Source organism: Drosophila pseudoobscura, chromosome X (genome assembly GCF_009870125.1).
Source record: "Drosophila pseudoobscura strain MV-25-SWS-2005 chromosome X, UCI_Dpse_MV25, whole genome shotgun sequence".
Lineage (NCBI taxonomy): Eukaryota > Metazoa > Arthropoda > Insecta > Diptera > Drosophilidae > Drosophila > Drosophila pseudoobscura.
In genome coordinates this window covers 14,159,642-14,177,213 of record NC_046683.1, presented here as the reverse complement: position 1 = coordinate 14,177,213, position 17,572 = coordinate 14,159,642, and the positions used below count along the sequence as shown (strand labels likewise).

The 17,572-nt window shown below is 49.2% G+C and overlaps 3 protein-coding genes across 14 annotated transcripts in view; 1 reads left to right on the top strand and 2 right to left on the bottom strand.

Annotated features, from left to right (window-relative positions):
• The window catches only part of sdt (MAGUK p55 family member stardust), a 67,032-nt gene extending 58,497 nt beyond the window's left edge, over positions 1–8,535 (top strand). For 9 of the 12 annotated variants that reach the window (XM_033381699.1, XM_033381700.1, XM_033381702.1 and 6 more), the window contains 6 exons: positions 4,663–4,930; positions 4,997–6,299; positions 6,395–6,591; positions 6,913–7,044; positions 7,108–7,289; positions 7,352–8,535. In XM_033381699.1, coding sequence (XP_033237590.1) covers positions 4,663–4,930; positions 4,997–6,299; positions 6,395–6,591; positions 6,913–7,044; positions 7,108–7,289; positions 7,352–7,546 — 2,277 coding nt within the window. In that variant the 3' untranslated portion in view covers positions 7,547–8,535. Of the gene's footprint in view, positions 1–623; positions 1,213–4,662; positions 4,931–4,996; positions 6,300–6,394; positions 6,592–6,675; positions 6,733–6,912; positions 7,045–7,107; positions 7,290–7,351 lie in introns of all 12 variants that reach the window. The other 3 variants (XM_033381709.1, XM_033381708.1, XM_033381710.1) reach the window with 2 other exon arrangements.
• Positions 8,536–9,918: 1,383 nt separating this feature from the next.
• Positions 9,919–10,538, bottom strand: LOC6901391 (protein FAM98B). Its single transcript, XM_002134043.3, has one exon. The coding sequence runs from the start codon at positions 10,447–10,449 to the stop codon at positions 10,102–10,104; it is 348 nt and encodes a 115-aa protein (XP_002134079.3). The 5' UTR covers positions 10,450–10,538; the 3' UTR covers positions 9,919–10,101.
• Positions 10,539–14,359: 3,821 nt separating this feature from the next.
• Positions 14,360–15,559, bottom strand: LOC6901392 (ctenidin-3). The gene is made up of 2 exons (XM_002134044.3): positions 15,474–15,559; positions 14,360–15,285 (listed from the first exon to the last, which is right to left on the bottom strand). The coding sequence occupies exons 1-2, from the start codon at positions 15,477–15,479 to the stop codon at positions 14,623–14,625; spliced, it is 669 nt and encodes a 222-aa protein (XP_002134080.3). The 5' UTR covers positions 15,480–15,559; the 3' UTR covers positions 14,360–14,622.
• Positions 15,560–17,572: the final 2,013 nt, after the last annotated feature.

Here is a 17,572-nt window from a genome sequence, read left to right as displayed (position 1 = left end):
CCCGGTTTGTGCCCCTCTGTTATTGTTATTCCGAATGGAAATGCAGCGTCAACGGCGGCTGCTCATTTCCCAAGCCAGGCACGTCGCCAGCAGCAGCTAAAAAAACAACAAAAACAACAACATTGGAAAGGAAAGGGGTGGGGGGAAGGCTGGCTGGGTAAAAAAACGAAGCAATAAATATACAAATAAACAAATTTGTAAAATTAAATAGTTGTAAAAGTGCACGGCACCGCCTGCTGTTGAATGGAAAGCATGAAGGTTGTGGTTTTTTTTTTTTGTTTTTTTTTTTTTTTTCGGCCAGGCTAAGATACATATAGAACTTTCGCTGGAATGCTCTCTGGTTTGAGCAGCAGCCGCAGCAGCAGCAACAACGATCAAACTTGAAATGCGCATTTAGTTGCATTTCGTTAGTGTGGTCTGCAGTTGAAAAGAGCTGAAATGACAGTTTCATATTCAAATTTATGCATTTGGCCAGGTGGGTGGGCATTGCGGGGTCATTTGCATACTGCACCACTCGTGGTGGGGCTGTTGCTGCTGCTGTTGCTGCTGCTGTTGCTGCTGCTGCTGCTGCCACCACAGTTGTTGCAGCTGTGGTTTGATCAACAGAAACTTTTGTTTGGCAGAAAAGAGAGCTGTCTTTGAGAGGCCGCGATCGATCGATCCATCGATGAAAGTGAAGTGCCAGTGACAGTGCAACCAAATCATGGACTAATCGGAGGCGAGTCGAACAAGAACAGTAGCAAAATGGTGGTCTCAACGCTGAGCATTACGTTGGAGAACAACGACAGCCACGTGGTGGATGTGCCACACGGGGCTGCCACACGCGAAGGTGTTGGATTGCCTGTACCAGAGAACACGCCCCAGAAGTTTGCTGTTCTGTGCGGCAGCAACAATCATCCTATGAACAATAATTCCAACAACAATAATTACAATCATTTCACCAACAACACGAACAAATCTCAACAACAACAGCAAGAAAAGGAAAATGTTAAGCTCAACAACAACAGCAGCCAATATTTCGATATGAACGGCAATGGTATGGATATGGAAACGGAAACGGAGATGGATATGGGAGTGGGAGTGGATGTCATTCAAGGATCGCCTTCACCATCGATCGCTTCCACATCGATGGCCACGCCCCAGCGTAGCGCCTCCGCCCTGCGTCGCGGCATTCAAATCCAACGATCCTCGACACGTTTGCGGCAACAACAGGCAAGTGGGAGACTGGGGGCATGGCATTCCGGCAGCCCTGTTGTTCATCGACAGCTACCTTCATATACACACATGCTAACTAAAGTAAAAATACACCAACAACCACTGGCAACACGAAAACCAGTTGACAAGTAGGCTAACTGGCTGTCGTTGAGTGAGTTCCCGCCTAGGCGTTAAAGCAATAAAAAATTATAAGCAAATCGAAAAAATACCATATAAAAAAACAAAAACAAACCAGAAACCAGTCGGAACGTTTGACTCGGCGAGGCACACGTGTCTCGACACTAAGATAGCTAGCACACAGTTTCTATAAATCAGCTTTAATACGACTCTCACTAGGAGAGAGCTAGGATAGGATAGGATCGGATAGGATAAGTGGGTGGACAACCACCATCGACCTCGAATGAGTGCAGGAGCTTGGACTGAGGACAGAAGGTGGATACGGGGGAAACAAAAAATGTCTGATTATCCCAAGATTTAATAATTAAGATTACAATATCAAGATATGTAGATACAATGAATTCTTTTTGCACCGCTCATTTCTGTGTCAAGTACATGATTTATTATATGTACTGATTATACTGTCTGATTAAGGTCTGTGCCAAAAGGTGTTTTCCGAGGTCTTTATCGAGTGAAATACACTTTATCCAAAGAGAGGCAGATCGACAGATAGTCAAACCAAGTGCACTACTTGGCTGACTAGACCCTTGGCCATGAGTGGCTAGAGGGTATCATTATCGTTAATATATTTTTAATTTTTATTGTACGCGCAATTTCAATATTTATTTATGCCGGCACTCGTTGTTGTTGCTGATTTCGATGATGTTGATGATGATGTCATGGCTTTGCCGTCAACGGTTTTTTTTTTTGCTTTTTAAGGCATTCCTCCATTTGTTAGTGGTGTGTTTTTCCTTAACAATTACTAAAGTTTCTGGTGTTACGGGTTGCTGTGGCTGTAGCCGTTGCCGTCGGGATGATTGATGGCCCGAGTGAAGGTAAGAAGCTTTTGTAGGCTTCATTTGATCTATGAATAGCCAAAGGTATAGGTATGGATACGGGTACGGGCACGGGTATGGGGCAATGTCTAAGTGTTTCAACTGTTTTCGATTTGTGTGGGAGTCTTCGTTCAGTTTGCTGTTCTTTGGCTTCAGCTTCAAATGTAAATGAACGCTTACGAAAGATTCTCTATGGCTCTGTGGCTTTATTGTACAGTTTTAAGTCCTAAAATGGATTCGTAAAACGATTCTCTATACTTTTAGTTGCTCAAAGCCACATTCAAATGCTACATTTTACTAGCACTTCCACTCAGTGCTGTGGAAGGATGTCATGGAATGTTAAAAGTCTTACCGAAACTACTTTCGCTGATGTCCAAACTTAACTGGCATTTAAAATTTCAAAAGCACTTTATTCAATGATACGACAAGTACTCCTTCCCTTTACTGCTTAGGAGGGGATTTCATTCCGAACTTTGATTTCATTTGCAGTTTTAGAGGTACTCCACTTAATGGTCCTCCCGTTGCCACAGAAATCTCTATATCTGGTGGGTTCCGTCTGAAAATGTTCGGTGGAAACTGATTAAAAAGCTTTAAGAAGTGCCAAAAACTGTCGGGAAATAAATAAAAGAGGCGGCATCGGCACCGGCACCTTGCAGAGTGTGACCATTTTCCGTTTGTTGTTTGGGCACACTTGGCCTTTCGTATGAAAGCAGCTAAACCAAAGAATAGAATAGCATTCCTTCTGTTTTTTCGTTGAGCCTTTTCTTGTGTTGTCTTTATTTATATATATATATATATATGTATCTTCTGGCATCTTTTGCTCTTTCTGTGGCTTCGTCTCCCTATCCCTATCCCTGTCCATCTCTGTCTCCGTCTCCGTCTCCGTCTCTGCCTGTCATCTGTTTTTACTCAAACTCCAATGCCAATGCTCTCCAATCTCCGTTTCGGTTCACATGGTTAGTGGTGGCAATGGAGGTGGTACAGGTAGAGATACAGATACAGATACAGATACAGGTGGAGATGGTGATGCATGATATGAAGAGGAAGATGAGGATGACCCTCACCTCCCGCCCACGGGGTCAAGGGGTGAGCTGGGTGGCTGGGGGGTATGTCGGGGGTGTCGGTGCGGTATTTCTCAGAGGTGCTTGAAATTTCTGCTGATTCTCTTGGTCTGCTGTGCGTTGGGTGGTGTGGAATTTTCGCTCTTCGCTTTGTTGCTTTTGCTTTTGTTGCTCTTCTTGTTCCCCTTCGAATTATTATGCAAGTTTAGCAGAATTTTTATTATTTCTTAGTTGCTGTATTTTTTTTTTGTTTCTTTTTGTCTGTTGTTGTTGTTCTCATATTCTTCGTTGTTCCTCTTTCTCTTTCTGTTGGCTCTTCCGCCTTTTGGAATTCCGAGCGTCTTTTCTGTTGTTATTCAATTCAGTAGTTTTTGTTTTCCTTCTTGTCTTTTTTACCATGTTGATGTTATACTCTTTAAAAGAGTATTAACGAATCGAGCTATACGCTGATCCATCTGCCTGGCAGACTCGCATAAGCCTTGTTCCTCTTGAAGGGAGAGGCTGATCTTTGAGTAACCAGAAATGGTATACATTTGTATGTGCATATGAGGTACAGCTGTATTCAAATCCACGGCATCAAAGCTACCCCTTTTTGGGCCTTTGGGCGTACCATTTTGGGGGAAATTGGAATCAATACCCACCGACAGTCTGCCAAACAGGTGAAGACAGAGAGAGAGAGGGGCGTGTGGCACTTGAGGGGCTTCCGCAATAATTGCAGTTGCCACCCTGCCACACCCACAGCCCACCCTCCCACCACCCCTTTGTTAACCGCTTTGCGCTCATTAACGCATCGCCGGTGCCTGCCCTGCAGGGGACTGTCCGCCACGGGATTTTCTGCGGTATGCAACGGGCAACATCCATCGGCCACAAGAAACACAAGCCACCCATTAGCCACCCTGCGGCCACCCATCAGCTAAAGACTCTTTCGGGGCCACTGATACCCCGCAGTTGCAGCCAGTGCCGCAGGGAAGTGCCGCTAAAGACCAGACCTCAGACGTCAAAAGAGGGAACCCCCCTGGTAGATTCCTACCACAGCACAGCTTTTTCAACATATACGTTGTTACCTTTTATCTGTCTGCTTTTCAGGGTACTGGCTACTGGCTACAGGGTATGGCGTTGGACGACCACCACTCGGTGGTGACCTTCTTTGTGGCATTGGATTCTGCGGCATGTCCGCTCAGGTGGCGTCGCTCTTTCAGCTGCTAATTAAATTAGCGCGATTGTCGTGAGTGCGGATTAAGTGCGCCACTTAAGAGTCAACGCCCAGTGGTAGTCCCAATCCCAGAGCCAAAACCAGAACACAGAAGCCAGAAGCCAGCGCCCTGAACCCTGAGCCCTGAACCACCCATACTCCTAAGCCAAATCATGACTAATCTTCCCCTCGTTTTCTATAGGAGCAACTGCGCCGCCGACGCGAGGAGGAGGAGCGCATCGCCCAGCAGAATGAGTTCCTCCGGAACAGTCTGCGCGGCTCTCGCAAGCTGAAGGCGCTCCAGGACTCGGCCACGCCCGGCAAGGCCATCGCCATGGCCCAGCAGCAGCAGCCGGCGCCGACGGGACTGGCAGCCATGCCCTTGCCCGCCGGTGTGGAGAACGAGGCGTATCTGCCGGATGAAGATCAGGCGCAGCCACAGCTGCAGCCGCAGCCAGAGCAGATCGATGGTGGGTCCTCATCTCAATCCTTTCCACTGCCCAGACACTGACTCCCTCTCTCTCTCCCATCTCAAGGCTACGGCGAGCTGATCGCGGCCCTCACCCGCCTCCAGAGCCAGCTGAGCAAGAGCGGCCTCAGCACGCTGGCCGGACGCGTCTCGGCAGCCCACAGCGTTCTGGCCAGCGCCAGTGTGGCCCACGTGCTGGCCGCCCGTACCGCCGTCCTGCAGCGCCGACGCCCCCGCGTCAGCGGCCCCCTGCACCACAACGCCCTCGGCCTGCAGAAGGACATCGTGGAGCTGCTCACCCAGTCGAACACCGCGGCGGCCATCGAGCTGGGCAACCTGCTCACCAGCCACGAGATGGAGGGCCTCCTGCTAGCCCACGACCGCATCGCCAACCACACGGACGGCACGCCCTCGCCCACGCCGACGCCCACACCCGCCGGTGGATTGGGTTCGATGAGCGGAGCCAGCAGTCCGGTGTTAGCGGCGAAGAGAGCGGCGATGGCCGGTGGGGTGGTGGTGCCACCACCGGTGGTCCCCGTCCCGTCAACGCTGGCGCAGCGCGGAGCAATGCCGCTGCCGCGGGGCGAGTCGCCCCCACCGCCGCCGCTGCCAATGCCAATGCCCATGGCCATGCCGATGAGTGCCTGCTTTGGAACGCTCAACGACCAGAACGACAACATCCGAATAATCCAGATCGAGAAGTCGACGGAGCCGCTGGGCGCCACCGTGCGCAATGAGGGTGAGGCGGTGGTCATTGGGCGGATCGTGCGCGGCGGAGCCGCCGAGAAGTCCGGCCTGCTCCACGAGGGCGACGAGATCCTGGAGGTGAACGGCCAGGAGCTGCGCGGCAAGACTGTGAACGAGGTGTGCGCCCTGCTCGGTGCGATGCAGGGCACGCTGACGTTCCTCATCGTGCCGGCGGGCAGTCCGCCGTCTGGGGGCCTTGGGGGCCTCGGCCTTCCCGGCAGCCTGGCCGGCAGCGGCGGACCCGGCTCGGGGCTGGGGGCACACCGGGACACGGCCGTTCTGCATGTACGGGCGCACTTCGACTACGACCCGGAGGACGATTTGTACATTCCGTGCCGGGAGCTGGGCATCAGCTTCCAGAAGGGCGATGTGCTGCACGTGATCAGCCGCGAGGACCCCAACTGGTGGCAGGCGTACCGCGAGGGCGAGGAGGACCAGACGCTGGCCGGCCTCATTCCTAGTCAGTCGTTTCAGCACCAGCGCGAGACCATGAAGCTGGCCATCGCCGAGGAGGCGGGCCTGGCCCGCTCCCGTGGCAAGGACGGGGCCAGCAGCAAGGGTGCCACCCTGCTCTGTGCGCGCAAGGGCCGCAAAAAGAAGAAGAAGGCCAGCTCCGAGGCCGGGTAAGCATCTACCAGCACCACTCGTACCAGGGTGCAGCATCCTGCTCCTGAAGGATCCCCCACTGATCTCGCTCTCCCTGTTCCTCTCTTCGCAGCTATCCCTTGTACGCCACGACGGCGCCGGACGAGACCGATCCGGAGGAGATACTCACCTACGAGGAGGTGGCCCTGTACTATCCGCGGGCCACCCACAAGCGGCCCATCGTCCTGATCGGACCGCCCAACATCGGACGCCACGAGCTGCGCCAGCGCCTAATGGCGGACTCTGAGCGCTTCTCCGCCGCAGTGCCACGTAAGTAGAGTCCTCTCGCAGTCTGCGGCCTGCAGCCTCTCTTTCTCTCTAACTTTCTTTCTCGCTTTCTGCGTGTCCTGGCAGTGTTTTATCTGCTCGAGGAGCGCCTCAAGGAGGCCAAGACCAAGACCAAGGCCAAGGGTAAAGCACAGCCTCTGCAACTGAATCCCAGAGCATTCGCTAGCTATACCCAGGCTTCTGGTGTCCCACTATCCTCTATCCTCCAGCCTCCATCCTGCGCCCTACACCCGCTGCACCCCCATGCCGAACACATTCAATCCCTGGCTAACCTCATTTCTCTTTTGTTATCTCAACCTGCAGACACATCACGTGCCCGGAGGGAGGGCGAGGTGCCCGGTGTCGACTATCACTTCATCACGCGCCAGGCCTTCGAAGCGGACATTCTGGCCCGTCGCTTCGTGGAGCACGGGGAGTACGAGAAGGCCTACTACGGTGAGTCGGCAAGACCCAGAGCTTACCCCGGGACTGAAAGTAATCTATTCAAATAATCCACAGGCACATCACTGGAGGCCATACGAACGGTGGTGGCCAGCGGCAAGATCTGCGTCCTCAATCTGCATCCGCAGAGCCTGAAGCTGCTGCGAGCCTCCGACCTCAAGCCCTATGTGGTACTGGTGGCGCCCCCCAGCCTCGACAAGCTGCGGCAGAAGAAGCTGCGCAATGGGGAACCATTCAAGGTGCGTCATCCCATCGCTTCGGATTTGAAACTCCATCTGAATTTTGTGCTTCCATTTTGCAGGAGGAAGAGCTCAAAGACATCATTGCCACGGCCAGGGACATGGAGGCCCGATGGGGGCATCTCTTCGACATGATCATCATCAACAATGACACGGAGCGCGCCTACCACCAGCTGCTGGCCGAGATCAATTCGCTGGAGCGCGAGCCGCAGTGGGTGCCCGCCCAGTGGGTGCACAACAATCGGGACGAGTCATAGGGATTCACTGGAACCAGGCCCCCCTCCACCAGCATCCAATCCCAACTCAAACTGCAAGCGCAACTCCAACTCCTGCTCCTCCCGCAGTCTTTGTAAATACAAATTTCCAACGAGCCATCAGCCAGGCCCAGGCCCAGGGTCCAGCCCCAGTCCCTCGGAGAAGTACCGCCCACACACTGCATATACCGACCCCTATATCTCTGTATTGTATATCCCCAACCCATAAATATTTATATTATCTGTTTGAAAATTTCCTCGTGTTTTTTTTTTGTATTTTTTTTCATTTTTAGTTTTACTCTTTGAACTGTTTTGAAAGCACCTCCCATTCCCATACCAATTCTATTGTATGTCCCCCTACTATGTACTTATGTTAACGAAATTGTTGTTCGATTAACCATTATTGTTCCATCTTTTTTTAAACACTAACTTATATACAATACAAAATATATAGTATATATACATACATATATCGTACGAGGATGCATGTATATTTTTTTTTTTTTTTTTTTTTTGGTCTACGTGCACTTCCTTAATTTCTGAGGGCCAATCGAAAATGTAAATTAGCAAATTACAAAAAAATACTAAGGCCAGAAGCCTGAAGACCTGAACCCTTGAAGAGCAGACCCAATAAATTGTGTAATAATACTACCATAAGCGACCACAAAACAAAAAAACAAACCAATCGAATCGAATCCAAATCCAAAATGTTAACAGAGCCAGAACAATCCGTACGGCGGGAAAATAGGAAAGGTGATGGGAGGACGGAGTGGAAGGAGTGCGTAGAGAATCAGATGCATATGTTGCAATTACGTAATCTATTTACTTTATACAGATACCGATATACATACTATACATAACTTATAGACGAACGAAGATCGAAGCTTACTTCCAAAAACATTTAACTCTTAACGAAAGTAACGAAGTAACGAAGCTTTGAAACGAGAGAAAGAGAGACAACAAAATCAGTAAGTCATTGCCAAAAAAAAAAACAGAAAGAAAGAGGGAGAGGGAGGAGGGTTAAGGATGGGTGATGGATGATAGATGATGATAGATCGAGCTAAAGGATACACTCCCCGAGCGAAACCGTAGCGAACTTTAAGCACTGTAAAAATAAAAACCAAACAAGTAATCGAATGAAAAGCGATTGAGGATGAAATCGATGATGAAATTGATTATGATGATGATTGAGGGGCCGAAGGAAGGGAATGGGAAATGCATTAGGCTAAGCATCAATCGAAAATACAAAAGTAAATGTTGTTGTAATTAATTATCGTAAACTATACAAAAAACAAACAAACAAAAATCGTCTAGATAACAAAGAAACGAAAGAGTAAGAGAGTTGGTTTCCCACAGCCAAACCACTAACGAGACCGGAATAGTTGCAGGTTTTAGGCATGAATACATATTTTGATGAAATATACTATATAGAAATATATACATATACACTATGAATACGACTATGAATACGAGTACGAGTACGAGTGCAGGTACAGGTACGAGTATACATACATATGTATGCCAAGTGCAACATCTGGCGGCGGCAAAATGGATTTTATATTGAATTGCAATTGAAGGTAGCAAAGGATTGGGGGAAAAGGCTACGAGTGCGAGTATATGTATGTAACACAATGTTAAACACTTGAAAGATTCTACGAGCGAAACAAAAATCTATATATATATATATAGTATATATATATATACATATAATTAAATTGGAAATATTTTTTTTTTTTGTAGTCAACAACGTATAAACGTATAATTAAATGTGTGTGCAGTAAATCTGTTTAAGTTTTTATTTATACGCATTCCAAATGAAACTAAATGAAATAAACAAATAAAATAAATACGAAACATGAGAAAAACAAAATAAATCAAACGACAACCAATACAAAAACGAAAACAAAAACAACAAAACAGTAATAAATAAAATACAAATGCAAAAATTTAGTACGTTGTATGTGTGTATATGTGTGGCGTAGCAAAACTAAACAAAATACGAAACAAAATTACCTTAAAGAAGAAATAATATAAAAAAAAGAGAGAAAGCAAGGCGAGAATATGCTTAAGCAGATTGCAAAACAGAGAACAGCCACGGCCTAAAAGCCACTGTATGGGAAAGAAAGCCAGTAAACCATTTATAAGTAACCCAAAATGCAAACGCAAGCGCAAGAAAGCGATCAAGTCAGACGAAATAATACTATAAATACGAATAATAAAAGAATGATAAGCAAACGAGTCTAAGCCGCGAGCGTTTCCATGCATTTGAATTTCGGTTGACTGGGCGGCCTATCGATAGGTTGGCGCTGCTCATACTTGCGTTAATCGTTGCTCATACGATATTCTTCCCGGGAGATCGATAGACTGAATTAGCGTTACTTTTAGATTGTACAATGCTAAACAGAGCTTTCTTTATTAATACAATTAGAAACAGGATAAATCAGAACAAAAGATATTAGAAGGGTGTGCTGGGAACAGATCTTGGCCGGGGCAATCGCTGGAAGGTGATCGTGGGTTTCGTTTAATTGTGGGGTCGCGACGGACTGGCTGGATATCTATTACCATCCGCCACCGCCATGTTTGGCACCTCCCTGGCCGTGCTTGCCACCACCGCCGCCACCTTGCTGCCAGCCTCCTTGACCGCCACCACCGCCTCCGCTCTTCTGCCAACCCCCCTGGCCGCCACCACCGCCTCCGCTCTTTTGCCAACCACCCTGGCCGCCTCCACCGCCGCCACCTTGCTGCCAGCCTCCTTGACCGCCACCACCGCCTCCGCTCTTCTGCCAACCTCCCTGGCCGCCACCACCGCCTCCGCTCTTCTGCCAACCTCCCTGGCCGCCACCGCCAGCCGAGACAAAGGCGAAGAGGAGTCCGCACAGGAACACAACGAGTAGGGTGTACCGCATGATGAATCGAACTGATAAAAGGAACTCCGTGTCGTGTCGGAAGCTTGCTGCTGGATGCTTGACTCCACCGAAACTGATGCTCCATTCCGGCCCAGAACAGCGCTTATATAGCATTCGCTGTAGCAGTCACTCCCAATCCAACCGAGTCATGCTTCTGCATCCGGAACCTGGTTCAGCATAAGCTGAATAATCTGAAGCCCTCGGCCCGTCCCAATCCCAATGCCATTGATCTTGAGCAGGCAAATGCCAAGCACTGCCTTCACTGCCAACTGCAGCACATGGGGCGGCACTGGCCACTTGTAATCTGTTGAGCCACTGTCTCTTCATTAATTATGTGCCACAGTCGCCCTCGGCCTGGCACTTGCCTCAGCTCTCCGCAGCTGTGTCATTTATCATCTAACTATTTTCATACATAGCTCTTGGTACCCTCTAGAACGACGCCTCGGCGCAATCGTAGCAGATTCGTTCGGAGCACGGTTGCCACAATTGGCTAACAATTACAACAAAAATTCTTAGTGTTTATGCTCTATAAAAATATAAATTGTATAAGGATAAAAACATGCGGAACTGTTATATTTTGACCTGTCTTCGTGTCGTCATCGTGGGCTAACTGGCGATACCAGGACTGGATTGTTCCCCTTGCCCGGCGAATGAACCTGTCCACCTCGCGTGCCCACTCTACTGGTGAAGAATCATTTACATATTTATTTTTTTACACAATTGTAATCAGAGACTAATCCTACAGCACAATTTAATGGTTATAGCTAGAGCAACAAGCCCTTCAGGCTGATATAAGAGTCTTTTTTGGCCTCCCTCTGCTGGCACGGCTGCGCCTGACCACTCTGAAGGCTAATTTAGTGCTCAATGTTTGTGCATATCCTTACTTGAATGTATTATAATATCGATCACTCATTCATTTAGGTGATGACGGTGATGGTCCCTCACTCATGCGAGATATCATCCTAGACTGAGCTCTATCAAGACTTTTTGGTAATGTTCCGAAGGGGCAGAATGACTAAATATTGCATACTGAATATAAAATAATTAAAATTTGATTTTTTTGTAATTACTAAGGACAACTAAAGACTTATTTATGTAGCTCCCAATGAAAAATGTAGAGGAGTCCTCATATTGAGCACTTTATTACTTTATCGGCGGACACGTAAAGAACCCAAATTTAAGTCAACAAACCGCAGAAATTCTGAATGTCTCGCAGGTTATAACTATCGTACATAATGATGTATGAGTATTCGGTGGAATATACGAAGCGCTGATGCGATTGGATCTTTATACCAATCTGATCCAAAATGGTGTCGTCTGCCAGCAGACGAATCGGATCACAGCGTAGGATTCCTGAGCCTGAGCCTTGGTGAATTAAATTACCTGTTTATTGCTTTATTGTTTATTGCAGAATGCAATATTTAATTATTATATCCCTGGGACCCCTATGAAGAGCTCTAGATAGAGAGGAACTATCCAGTCCTGGGGTGGTGCAGTTGTCGCCTAGTACATCTCTCTGCTCTGTCCAGGATCCGAAACCCATCGCGACTCAGATCTTCATGAACTTTTAGTGGGCAATATCGGCTGACCTGACCTGCTTAGTCCGAATGGCTTCAGTATGACTTTATGCTAGATCGCCACCGGACCAACTATGGCAATAATGAGGCAACATACGAGTATATAAGGGGATGCGATTCGACAGTCCCTTCTGTTCCGCTGCTCCCGAGACCACCGCACTGGAGGCTCTCCAGGATTTCGATAATTGGCGCTTCGACCCAGCTGGCCCAACTATCGCCCTGTCCATGTCATGCCAATATAACGTTATTCCTTGTCAGATCAGCAAATGGCATGTAACGTATCACCTACGCACGTCTGTGTATATAAATCCTGCCAGGCTAGCTGTTGTTCAGCGAAGGGGAGCACACGCTTTGGGTTTCCGGCCTCTGCTCGTCGGCTATTGGAGTGATGTTCTTGCCCCTCCTCCTGCTGGTGGCCTATACGCATTATACCGCGAATGAAGTAGCGTGTCACGACGAAAATGCTTAACCGGGAGACACTGTTTATCCCTAGATAGAATTGTGGATTTGTGCTGGAATGGTATCTCAACTCCGCCTCTGGTGTTGTCGAGGTCGTGTCGCCCGCCCTACCATGGCCATTCCAAACCGTTCGATTTAATGACGGAATGGCCCCTTTGTCCGGGACGTCCTACATGGGGAATTTGCCAGCGAAAGCAAAACGGTAGATTAACACATTATAAAGTTTATTCACTTACTGGCTAAAACACTAGTATTACCCGCAAATACCATAATATAATTCCCCATATTAAAAGAGTAGCTAAATGAAAATATATGTGAAAAATTCCTACAAATACTTGGCTATGTGTAATACAAACGATATACTAAATAAGTCCGAAATGGACAAACTAACTTGCTTGCTGACTCCGTAATGTTCAGAAGCCAATTCGAGTGGGCACTTCTCCCTCCCGCTCACCGACCGGCCCTAATTCCCTTGCTTCAAGTTGTACTTTATTAATAACAAAATTTAAGTCCACTCATACCTTTTCTCCAGTTTATGGCTCCATCGGCGAAAGCGCTTTCCTCGATGAATACCTAAAGCTGCTGTGGAGGAAGAACACTTAAAATGGCACAAGGTAGGGGGAAATCATATTTGCAGATCGGCGAGAGTCACGAGAAGCCACTACCGGAATCAAATCTAATTCTCTCCTAAATAACTCCGCACCGAGATCAAAATTAATTATACATTTACGAACACGAATACAATCACTCTGTCAATCCGTTGCTTCCTCTTTTTTTCCCTATTTTATTTCTCCCGACTGTTATCTATGTTTCCTTTCCACCTCCTGGGCGAAAGGGAACCGCACAAATTCTTTTCCCCTGCTTCTGCAGGTGAAGGGTACGCGAAAGCAAAGAAAAGGCCAAACGGCCAATCTCCGACGGTGCTAGATTAACACTTTCTCTCCGCCGATCTGCTCGCGACCAAGGGACGGGCCCTCCTTTTCTGTCGCGTCGCGCTCGACTACTAAAGTGCCGACGCCAACGCCTCGGAAAGCTAGCCGCTTGGGGGGGACCGAGCGTTGCCCAAATATCTTCTCCCTCTGCTTCCACGCTCGCTTCTCCGATGGCTGAGCGCTTTCCAGACAGTCCCAAAAATTTAAACGCCGCTTTGTTAGGCTTGCGGCTGCTGTTGTCTGCTGGCTGGCTTCCTTGGACGATCGAATCCGCACTGATTACCTCGATTTCTAAGCGCCAAGACTACAAATGGGACAACTCTTTATTCTCCTTTAGCCCTTCTCTTCTCCTCCGCAGCACTTACCCCAACCGGACTCAGCGCTATACGGCTTCTGACGACTGAACAGCCCACTCGCCTTCAACCAAGAATCTCGCAGTCGAATCTTGGATTTAGCTAATTAGATTCCCTTAGAGTTTTTCTCTTCACTAAATTCTTGGTTTTTCCCTTCCGTCGGACCGATACGCAACCGACTCAACTGACTTTCACAAGGGAATAGCCGATAGGGACGCCAACGTTCTGGCGGCAAATCCTCTAACAGGTCCCTGGATGCATTTTCAACAGAGATAACCTGACGTTTTGACCTGTTACCGTCTTTTTGGTTCTCCCTTGACCTGTCGTTCGCCTGCCACTCTGAGCGTTAGATGGCGCCACAAAAACTCAGCATTCCCTGCTACAAGCGCTACAGGCATGACTCTTTGACGGCTTCTGTCTGAATTCCACCAGCCGACTGGCATTTGAATAACCGAACTAGAGCTGTAAGTGAATCCACAGTACTCGTACCATGGTCTAGATGGTTACATACCCCCTCACCACAGCTGTATAGCTGTACTCCGATCTTCCGATTGGTCCCAGGATGATCTTGGAGAGAACAAGACAAGGATAACAGTTGGGTCGAGATTTATTGCTTCTATTGGCCATGTTCCAAGAATATAATGCAAAACGTTTGCCAAGCAAATGCAATTTGCTATATAATTGATTCATAATTTAGTAACATTTCAGGAAAACAAAAAAAAAACAGAACGGTTATTGGATATTTACAGTATTTACAGACTGCTCTGCTGGCCCCGATCTGATCCGACTCCAGCTCCGTCTCCTGCTCGGACTTTGGGGCAGGATCAGATGAGGTGCGGATTCAGTTCAGTCTTAGGCCCAGCCGCCGGCTGGTTGCCAGCCACCGCCGCCTCCACCGCCCCCTGAGGACCAGCCTCCACCGCCGCCGCCTCCACCACCTCCATGGCCACCACCGCCGCCTCCTCCGCTGCTCAGCTTGATGATCTTGATGACCTTGGTACCGCCGCCGCCGCCACCTCCATGACCGCCGCCTCCTCCGCCACCGCCGGACGACCAGCCTCCTCCTCCTCCGCCACCGCCGGACGACCAGCCTCCTCCGCCTCCGCCACCGCCGTGTCCACCGCCACCGCCGCCGCCTCCACCCAGGCTAATGATCTTGATGAGCTTGACATCTCCACCACCGCCACCTCCGCCTCCGCCAGAGGACCAGCCTCCTCCTCCACCACCTCCTCCGCCAGATGACCAGTCTCCTCCTCCACCGCCTCCTCCTCCAGATTGCCAGCCTCCACCGCCGCCACCTCCGCCTCCGCCGCTCTCAGTGATCACTTTGATTATCTGGATATCACCACCTCCCCCGCCTCCATGGCCACCGCCTCCTCCACCGCTCGAGGACCAGCCACCACCTCCGCCGCCGCCACCACTCGAGGACCAGCCACCTCCTCCGCCGCTACTGCCGCCAGGCTTCGGCTTGGCCGTCACGCTGGCCGCTCCGATGAGCAGGAGACACACAAAGGCCTGCAAGACAGAGACACAGATAGCCAGCAATAAGCAAGGGCTCCACTCAAAAAAATCAACAAAACAACAAAGAGAACCAAGGGGAGAAGGAATAAAGGATAAGGGATAAGGGATAATCAGGGAACACAACGTTGCGTATGCGTGATATTTGGGATATTCCAAAATCCTGCCGAATCGAGTCCACGTACTTTCATTGCTGGGAACACTTCGAGTAAGTACTGCGCTGTCTTGAATACGCTCTGTTGAAACGCCGCGGATCCACAACTGACATGACCACCACCGGCGACCGAGGCTTTTATACCCAGACCCAGCTGAACCGAGATGCTGTGGCTGTGGCTGGCACTGTGGCTGACTCTGCAGAGCCCCACGAGCGTTAACCGGAAAAGCACTGCCGAAATGCTGAAAAAGCAACGATTTTCCACGCTCACTGTTCGAATCGGAGTGCGGTGCGGTTGTTGCAGATGGCAAGTGGCATGTGGCATATGGTGGATGGTGGATGGTGGATAGCGGAGATGGTTGGCTCTGCCAGCCAACAGTTGCTACAATGTGGCCCAAATGCTGCCGCATCATCATCATTGCCATTAGGCGGTAGGGATAGGGGCTTGGGATGTGGATGTAGATGAGATGCAATGGAATGGGACAAGCGGCACTCAGCAGACGCCAGGCGGTAGGCGGCAGGCGGCAGGCGGTAGGCGAAAGTGAGGCGGCGACTCTCTGTCCACAAGTTACAGACAACTCATAACGGTGACTCCATTCGTTTGTCGCATCTGCAACAGATTGTGGCTGTGTTGCTGTGTGTGTGGCGTTGGTGGCCGGTCGAGCGGTGGTTCGTTTGTGTAGCATCAGCATGAGCATAGCATCCCCCGAACAGTCCGACTAAACTAAGCAGTTGCTGCACCTTTCCCATTACATAATCCATGCGGCAGTCGAAGCAGCAGCAAACATCGGCCCAACTTGCAACTTGCAGCTTGCAACTAGCTGCTGTTGCTGCCACTGCCGCTGACATTATTTGATTTGCATCTGGGGGTCTGCCCGTAATGGGCCGATCATTTGCAATTTGCCCCAAAACGATGACAAAGCCAGCCAGACACCGATCCCCGATCCCCCATGCCCGATCTCAGACCCAGCATCCATCCATTAACCATTCGGGCGTGACGTATCCACATTAGCCACACCAACAGACCAAAAGCCACCGAAAACCCACCGAAATCCCCAATGGTCCACATCTAAAATGTGTTCCGAAAGATCGGAATAGATTGGCCATACTGGGCACCTGCAGAGGTGTGACCAGCCAAAGTCGATCGAGACTACAAGGCAGCGAATATTTTTGCTAGCAGAATGATGATGATGCCAAGGAATACTCCAGCTTGCCTATCCAGAGTGCCTAAATAAATATGAAGTTCAGTCCTGCCTGAGGAGAATATTTTTGCCAAAGGCAATGCTAGAATGCATCCCATTGGATAAATAATAATATGTAATTTGTTCAAATAAATAAGAAACAAATGTTACGTTTTAGTATTTTATTTCTTGATGTAACCTTTCGGGATTGGTTCTAGGTCTAATTTGTTGTTGGAAGATTGTAATAGGGCAGGTGGAAATATCTTCTGAGGGCAAAAGTAATGAGTGGTTTTGCTCGAGGCTGGGATAACTGTTACTGTGTCTGTAGAAATCGATGGCTTATGCATACTCCCACGAAGCTACATCATTTAACATTAAGTTAACAAAGAGATTCCATCACACATGTGGCACTCTCTTTCCTCTCATTAAGAGGTTTGGGCAAAAAGTGTTTTAAGGCGTGGCACTAGTGGCACTCCACTAATTACAGATGTGATAATTTCCAACGAAAGTGCAACGTGAGCGGCGGGAGACACTAATACCCAGCCCCATAAATCTCCTCATCAGCATCTATTACACAATCTAGCGGAGATCCCTGCGGAAGGGGCAGGTGGCTGACAGTGGGTGGGGGAGAGGTGTGCAGGAGAAACTGGCGTCAATTGCAACAACGACCCAACGACGCAGTGGCAGTGGCAGTTGCATTACCAATTGCAGTTACTGAAGACGCAACACGACGCACTCGCCCCAAGATGCGAAACGAGCGGCGAACTGTGGAACCGTGGTGATGGCGATGGCACGGGTCTCGAGGAGATCGCAGACGAGCCAAGTGGACAGCATCCACTGCTCGTACATGCTGTGAGCATCTGCTTCAGCAGGCAAAAGCGATTGGATCGGATTAGATCAGCGAGGCACGAGGACACAGTCACAGTCACAGCCACAGCATCCACCGTGG

Excerpts from the sequence above, each read along its gene's own strand:
- LOC6901391 (XM_002134043.3), bottom strand. The coding sequence starts at position 10,449 with ATGCGGTACACCCTACTCGTTGTGTTCCTGTGCGGACTCCTCTTCGCC.